This window comes from Zychaea mexicana, assembly GCF_025766255.1.
Source record: "Zychaea mexicana strain RSA 1403 chromosome Unknown BDB00scaffold_145, whole genome shotgun sequence".
Lineage (NCBI taxonomy): Eukaryota > Fungi > Mucoromycota > Mucoromycetes > Mucorales > Lichtheimiaceae > Zychaea > Zychaea mexicana.
In genome coordinates this window covers 34,378-43,328 of record NW_026516808.1, presented here as the reverse complement: position 1 = coordinate 43,328, position 8,951 = coordinate 34,378, and the positions used below count along the sequence as shown (strand labels likewise).

The window sequence follows — 8,951 nt, the reverse complement described above, 5'->3', positions numbered from 1 at the left end:
TGTGAGGATGGTATCTATGGCATTAGCCTGTTGAATCATCTCTTGTACATGTCGAGCAGTATTTCGTATAGTGTCTGCTTCTCCACGGTCGATCATCGATTTTCCAACATGACGTTCGATCGCTGTGATCTTCTTCTTTAATGTTTTAAGTTCAGCTTCCAATTCGTCCTTTGGTGTAGGTTCAGATACTTGCTGTTGGTGCTGTGATACTTGGATAGGTGTGCTCGATGATGCTGATGTTGGTGTGCGGGTGTTGATAAGTCCTTGCCAATGTTCTAAGGATAGGCGAACTTTTATTGTCGAAACCTTTCTCACTGTAGCAAGAAAACGTTCCAGTAGGAACAGGTGCTTGCAACACATTTTGCTATCTTTGAACTTCTCGCATTCACAATGAATGATTCTGCTGTTCTCAATGAGCACCTATCCCATATTATAGGAGTATCAGATTATAGCTTGAAAAACGCTGGAAACCCAGAAAAGTATAATGATAATCAATACATACGTCATACTCTTTTCTCTGGGTGGTGAAGGAAGCAACCTTATAGTGTATATCTGACACTACTTTTACCATGCGTTGTAAGTCTGCTTCGCTGTAATCGACAGCTTTCAGTTCATCTGTCCGAAATGAATGCTCGGTCTTGCTCATACGCCCAACGCCTGCCCACAAACGCTCGACTTCTTTGCTAATATCAGAAGCAACATCGGATGTCAAGATATAGATCAAGTAGTCAAGACGATGGACCCGTTTCCGTTGCAAATAGATAGTCTTCAGCTGGTTGTGCCAGGATTCAACGTAATTAGTCATGGCCATATTGGTGAACACTTGAGGCTCGTGGCATGTACTCCAGCAGGTATATCCATCACCATTAAATGTATCTACCCAATGTGCTCGGAAATAAGACGCAAATGATGGCTGCTTCACGCCATACTCGGAAAAGAAGGTATGTAAAAGGCGATGGAATTTTTCCATGTCCCTTTCGTACATTAGTTCTTGTAACTGTAGCTTGATGCGCGTTCGTTCTTGAAGAGCGTCGCTTCATCCATAAGCAGTAACTTTCTCTTGGACATACTTCATCCATGGACGCATGACATGCCAAAGGCAATACTGGATCTTGCAGTCTAGCCACACCATGGTAATTGCATTATCCTCTGCATAATCCTGGTCAATCGTGATGCCTTGAGGACTAACACTGAGAGATTGCAGGTATGTGAGCCATTTAACAAGAGGATCGGATGACTTGTCATCAGTAATAAGGTAGGCAACAGGGACACCACGACCAGCAATTGGATGGCGGATAACCATAGTATACAGAACGCCATCTCTATATTGAGATACATCGTGTGTTGCATCGAGAGAGATATGCTGCCCAGCATTCACTAGTAAATGCATCTGCCATGGAGCAACAAAACCAAACCCAAAGCTGGCTGCAGAAAGCAATTGATGGCCAGTGTCATCAGCATATAACCAGACATGATAGCCCTTATGTTCGAGATCTTGTAGCCAGTATTTGACGGAAGTAAAATCGTCCTTAGCTTTAGCACACTCCTCCTATCGAAATTTATAAAAGATGTTATAAACATCAACGGTGTGGAGATATGCGTCTCTCTTGGTGCTTTCAAGATGTGCATGCTCACGCTGCAAGTAAGTGCGCACCTGACGGACGTTCTTGTATCTTTTTAGTTCCTCAATAATGCGCTCCTTTAAAAGTATCGACTTTGGCAAATATTTGACATCTTCGATGGTTCCAGGAGTATGCCCAGTACGGTCATTGACATACTTGAACTTTACAGTGTCACGGCCGCTCATGTAACATATGACCTTGAGTTGGGCCTTACATCCGACTTGCTTACTTTGTTGCTGAATAGGACGGATCTCGGTAATCCCACGTCTGTTGTCACTGGTGGCATGGCGATGGCACTCATACTGCTTTGACCAAAATACGGTAGAGGATTTCTGTCTCTTTCTACTACCAGCTTCGTTTTCTTCTATTGTTTATAAGTAGATGCCTTAGACACTATACTTTCTTATTCTTTTCTTACCATCGTCAATCGTGATGGCGACTGTCGGCTGCATAGTCTCTTCGCTCTCTGTAGCGACACTGGACTCTCTTCTGGAGATGATTTTTTTGAACTGGTCGCTTTTATAGTCCCCCTTCTATATCCAACGTTCGCCTGTTTCTTCAGGTTGATGTAAGATAATATCTTGGTACTCGGAAACGGGGCACGAACTGGGACGTTGGCTGACAGAAGTAATAACAGGGCTCAGTAGCTCTTCATCGTCGTGATACTTATTAGTGTTGTTGTTGTTGTCGTTGAAGTTATTATTGCTCATTTCGAAATGGCGAATGTCAAAGCAATTGGCTCAAAAGTAAGTACAAAGTCAGGCAACTATGTGCAGTAGTGCTCGAGTAACACAAAAACACGTTTTAGCTACTTCGTAATGCTATGGCACACTCCTATCCCTCATATTGGTAGCATGGTCTTTTTCTATTAATCATATTTTAGTACACTATTTCGTGTAAACTACCTTTTCTATCCACAATCCAAAATTTTACAGAACACTTCGATCTTCACGTATCCGCTCACTTACAGCTGAGAGCATGCTATATGTATACGTAGTAATAGATCACAGTATGCCACTTAAATATTTAACTATCCCCTTTCATAATTGTATATAGGTAGGTCGACTGATCTCCCCTGTTCCACGTGCGATCGCTCAATTGTTTGATATATGGCGGTAGAAAGCATGATGGTGCTTCATAAGAAAGGACGAATATGGATCGACACGAATGTAAAGTTCATGCTTCATTTCATTGAGTGACAGATCGGTCGTTCCGTTGATGACAGTGACGTTCCTTAGCGGTGGCAGAAGGAGTACATCAATCCAGCATAATCCCTTGCCCACAGTCGTATCCAACACTCCAAACAGTATATATGTATATTGCATCACTGATTGTAGTCGCCATATCCAGCAGCTGCTTCATCTTCTGGCTGTGCGTATTTTGTGTGTGTGTATATTAAGTGCGTCTGCGTATATTGTGTGTGTGCGCATATCGTGTGTGTGCGTATATCATATGCGTGCGTATATATATGGTGTGTGCACATATCATATGCGTGCGTATATATCGTGTGTGCGCGTTTCTATCTAAAAACTCGATCCTAACATAGATATAGAATATACTATAGCAAAACCGCTTTGACTTCTTACCTTCTTTTATCCACAATGTCAGCATCAGGACTTCCGTTAACGTCGATCGTTTTGGAGATTGTTGACTAACCATTGAGAATCGAATTGTTCGAGCATTTTTAATTTGTTGAGCATTGACTAATGAATCTTGTTGAAACTTCGTCGTCAAAAACAAAAGGCTTTTGATACGGACACCCCCTTCTATTTTTAATCCTCATCAGGTTACACACATCCTATAAATATATACTTGTGGGGGTGTCCGCAAGGATGTGTTCACTGGATTTGTTCACTTGTTATTGTTATTATACATCTTTCGATATATAACAAAAAGGAACCATAAAAAGTACATGAAAAACATTCCTTGATGCTTTTCAAACTCTCTAGGGTGTCTCTACGGATGTGTTTATGTGCAGTAGTTTATACAAGTATATAAATGCTCCTCAATAAACAGTATACTTTGATATTATATCTTCAACTTTCTACCTACGTTTATCATCCTACTATCCCAGCACTATGGAGCAATTGATTGACACTACTTATACCGGATCAAATAAGCAAATTGTGAAAGCAATCAACGAGCAAGCCAGAGAATACAACTTTGCGGTTTCAACTAAACGAAGTGAGAAGAACGTAAAAATCGTGATCCAGTGCGTACATGGTGGAAGCTATCGCAATACACATGGAGTAACTGAAGAAACGCGGGGACGCCAAACAGCGACGAAAACAAACCGGCTGCCAATGGACCATGAACTTAAGGTGGTCCGAGAAGGATAAACACTGGAAAGTAACGAATTCAGCAACGACAATGAGCACAACCACTCCCTCGACAAGCTTCCTCAGTATTACCACCAACACCGCACGCCAACTCTCCACGCCGAGCAGCAAATATTATCATTGACAGATAATTCCGTCAGGCCCCTCATGATACATCGAGAAGTCCAGAACGACGAAGACGGCGCAATTATGACCATGAGGGATCTATACAATTTTCGTGCGCAAATATTCCGTGAGGATAATCATGGCGGCTTCAGTAGGATATTCGAGTTCCTCATTGGTAACAACTATATCACTAGATATAAGCTAGACGGCACAGGTAAAAGTCTCGACGCCCTCTTTTTTACCCATGAAACGAGTATAGCAAAAGCACGACGATTCAACGAGATCATTGCTATCGATGCGACGTACAAAACGAGCAGAACCAAGATGCCTCTTGTCAATGCTGTTGGTGTCAGTCATCTCGGTGCATCAAAGCTCAAGAACGTGCTTATTGCCTCTGCTTTCTTGGTAAATGAGAAAGAAGAGTCGTACACCTGGATCCTTTGGACTATGCGACAAGTCATATGGCCAGAAGGAAACGTACGCATTTTCATTACGGACAACGAAAGAGCTTTAATCAACGCCATCGAGTCAACTTTCAAAGATGCAGAGTATATACTTTGCGGGTGGCATATGGAGCAGCATTTACGTAGCATTTTTCAGTACTTGCTTTCCACCGAACAGCGAAGAGATAGGCGAAGCCAAAGCTATCATTAAGCAAATGGTTGATGTTGGTAAAAAAGACGAAGCGACTTTCCAGGCTGCCATTGACGCTTATAAGTGTCTGATCGAAAAAGGTGCTCTTGCGTATGCCAACGAAAACCATAAGCGATCCAACAAAAAGCACAAGAAAACAAAGTCCAAAGCAAAGCATCATGACAACAGCAGCAATAGCGAGAACGACAGAGATACTGAAGATGATGCAACGTCTGCAATACGTTTGCTGGCAAACAAAAAGAAATAGAAAATGATGGACTATCTCAACGGGTATGTTAACTACCTTTATCCAATATTTGACTGAGGCTTTTGCCGAGTTGTGCTCACCAGCTGTATTATATTATATTATATAGCTGTCTTGAATATAAGGAGAAATGGGGTGCTTGTTATGCCGGAAGACTTTTAAACATGGGAATGAGGGCATCATCGCGTGTTGAAGGAACACACTGGCGCATCAAAGATACAATGCAAACCACCGGAAGCTTGTTTAAAACGGTCAAAGCAATTGATCGTGTCATGCGTAAATCGGTATGTACTACACCCTTTGTTTTCGAATTGAAAAGTTAATGTGTTAACAGATATGCTAATCAGAACTAGTTGGCTGATGAAGAGACTCAGTTTTTGCAAGAAAGACATAAAATGCTACTGTATGGAAAGCATGAATCGGCTGCGATGCAAGAGCTCTTTGGCACTATTTCGTTTTTTGCTTTGAATCGACTCCGAAGGGAGCTCAAACGAGCTTGGGATAACTGCGATAAATATCAACTTGACTCAAGCGAGTGCTGGTGTGGTACCACGCTAAACTATGGACTGCCGTGTCAACATAATATCGCACGAAAAGGGTTCAGTATAAGCTTGTCGGATATCCCTGATCGATGGCGTTTGGAATATGACAGAGGTATAATTTTCTGCTATAGTAATACTGTGATTATACTATGCGCCTGTAATATACTTCATATCCTAATTTGAGAGTTATTTATCCACAGATAGCTTCCAAAAGGTGTATACTCCTGAAGCAATTGTATTAGAGCAACAGAACATGGTACTACAGAAGCTGCATGATGTACTCTACAATATGCGGTCGGATCAGCAAAAATCCGATTTACTTAGTAGTAACGATGGGACTATCGACGAATATACAATGAGTATCGACATTAGTGACATCGAATTACCAAGCAATGTGAAGACGAAAGGACGCCCTGCTAACACAGAAATGCACGATTACCGTCAAAGTTTGAACTCGATGAAAAGGATAGCCAGCAACGCTTTCAAAATAGAAATGCCAACGAGTCAGAGGAACTCTCCGAAGGCAGCAACACTGAGGATGATAACATCTACATTTTTCCTCAACAAGGGAAAAGAAAGGATCCGGAGATGAACTTCCTTAAAAGCACGAACAAAAGGTACGTGCTCTTCTGATGGAATTCTAGCTAACCAATATTTGCAGCTATCATGATTTTTTGTAACCAAACTAAGTTGATAAACTATTTATTGTAGATCCAAAAAAGATTTTGTACCCAAGCTGAAGTTCTTCGTTCATCCAACCATCCCTCGCAAGTTCATTGAAACAACTATTGACATTATGTCTGATGGCTTCTGTGGCTTCCGCACAATCGCACATCATATACACGGCAATCAAGAGGCTTTTATGTTGGTCAAGCTACAAATGCTGGAGTGCTTCAAGATAAACAAGGATATATATCAGCAGCACTATGTATTTATGCGTGTAAATTTACAGCGCATTGAAACATCACTATCTTACGCACTTGATGCACCACGACCCCCAGAATCGTGCCCATCGGATTATTGGTTCCTTGCGCCTGACTTTGCACAGATCGCTGCAGACACTTATCAACGACCTCTTGCAATTTATCCAGACAATGATAAGAAAAAGCCAGACTCTGACGAATACGCTTATGAGCCATCTCTAATTTTGCCAATGCAAGGTCCATCGTCCGACACTAAGAATCCTCTCCCCATCATTATGCAGCATCTCAATAACAATCATTGGGTTACCATCGATACAAAAGGACGCATTATCAAGATGGACTGGCCGATTATCAACTCGATGTGTATAAAGGCATACCGATCAATGGGTAATATTGATAACCTGCGTAAAACAAAGTGGCGTTATCTGCAGATAAAAAAGCGTGACGACGAAAAGACAGTGCGTGCTGGACCCTTTACACTAGATTAATCATTCTACTACTTCCTGTGCAGAAATTCCCTCTCTTCTCGAACACCACTCTCTACATTTCATTGTTATTTGATATATTCTGGCATGTGTTAAACAGCGATGTTGATAAGATTTACTCAATACCTTAAAGGAACATTATATTTTACATCACTTTGATTTATGGCTCTCCTGTTATATGGTACAGCAAATAACAGAACACACCACTTAGGTATACTCATAACCTTGCGGACACCCCCACAAGTATATATTTATAGGATGTGTGTAACCTGATGAGGATTAAAAATAGAAGGGGGTGTCCGTAAGGATTAGAGGGGGGTGTCTGTATCAAAAGCCAAAACAAAATCAGCAAAGCAAAAGCACTGTGTCAGGAAGGCCGCCAATGACAGCACACCGTTGGTTTAGTTTTTCTTTATTTGCACAGCTCTGTAGTTAGCTGTTGGTAGTATATTCATGTTGGTTCATCCCTTGGCTATCGATCTCTTTAGACTGGCTCGCAAGATTAGTCAAGGGGAAAAAAAAAAGTTGTTACACCCGAAATACTGTACCTACTGTTTTTTTTTACTGCTCTGTGTTAACAATGCCGTCACATCTTGAACACCATCCATTAATTAGGCTTCTGTTAATCTTGTGAAGTGGTTCATTTAATCGTTCAATGTCGAATCGTTGGTATACAGCACACCGCTGTGATTCTTGTTTAGCAGATTTAGAACGACAAAGGGAAATAAATTAAAGCTCGCTCTTATATTCCTTTTTTTTCTTGTCCGTTTTCATCCCCTGCTTCGTCATGCATGATCTACATTTTTTCCTTTGCTCTAGCGAAAATCTCTGCTTACTTCAATGCTGAATTACGCTCGTTTTTGTATAATGAAAAAAAGAATGTTTTGGGCCACGTTAATTTTTCTCCTAAGTCGTCCCACTAGTGACGCGTCAACGCGTCTCCTGCTGACTTTCAAAAAAATTGGAAACTGGGGGGGGGGGCCAACCCAACTCTTATTTTTGGGGCAGAATAAGGATATCGAAAGCAGAAGGGAGGGAAAAATAGTAAAGAAGAGAAGAGAAAAAATAAAAATACTTATTCTGACGACAGCTTGCTTTCTCTGCCCATGACGTGCATGATCACTTGTTCCTCTACTTTGCTACCTACAATGCATTTTTCTCTATGACGTACTACTTTACTAGATATAGCATGGCTTCTTGATCAGTTTTATCAAGTTTGTACATTCTGTCTGAGATTGTGCATCCTGTGGCCTGTAACAGAATTATCTTACCCATTCACACTTTGCCTTTTATGAGACACTACACACACATTGAGACACAGTAGTTGTGTGTACTGCCGGTTGTGCTTTGATTCCTCCAATGTTACGATAACATATTGTACAACTAAGAGCATCTGCAACGGTGACTTTAAAAAAGTGACTGTAATTAACAAAATTTTCAGACTATAAGTTGTAAGGTGTTACAGCTTGTTCTCTGTAACGGTTACTGTAAAACAGAGACTTTAACTACTACGTCATAAAAAAGATCAATAAAACTAAATGCTTGTTGAATAACTGAGTGCTTTCTTGCTTCATCTCTCTCTTCAATGAACAACACTGCTTTTACATACTTCGTTGCCACGAATATTGTGGTCCATGGAAACATGATCTCTTAACAGCTCGTTGATGACGAAGATCGAGAAGGAACATATAAAAGAACGAAAGTTTGTTGATCGTAACCGACCCCTCTTTGAAAAAATACTTATAGATGATTATTTCGTGCCTCATCCTCGATATAATGCGGTACTTTTCAGAAGCAGATATTGCATGAGCCAACAGCTATTTGTGTCTGTGATGCGCGAGCTGGAAAATACGTATGAGGATTTTCAGCAAAGGCCAGACACAACAGGTGAATTGTCGCTCCATCCATTTGCCAAAGGAGCTGCAGCGATGTACATGCTCGTGTATGGATGCGCAAAGCTTGAATTTCGTTCCCAAAAGAGTGGGAACTGAATTTCACTTAGAGTATTTCACCTGTGTGAGCATATGCAGCAGCCTA

The 8,951-nt window shown here is 41.2% G+C and overlaps 1 protein-coding gene across 1 annotated transcript; it reads right to left on the bottom strand.

Annotated features, from left to right (window-relative positions):
* Positions 1-1,549: 1,549 nt before the first annotated feature.
* On the bottom strand, positions 1,550-1,990 carry BDB00DRAFT_774737 (uncharacterized protein; the record flags this gene model as incomplete). Its single annotated transcript, XM_053120176.1, has 1 exon — positions 1,550-1,990. A coding segment is annotated over one exon (441 nt), but the record flags the coding sequence as incomplete, so codon positions are not given.
* Between the last annotated feature and the right edge of the window lie 6,961 nt (positions 1,991-8,951).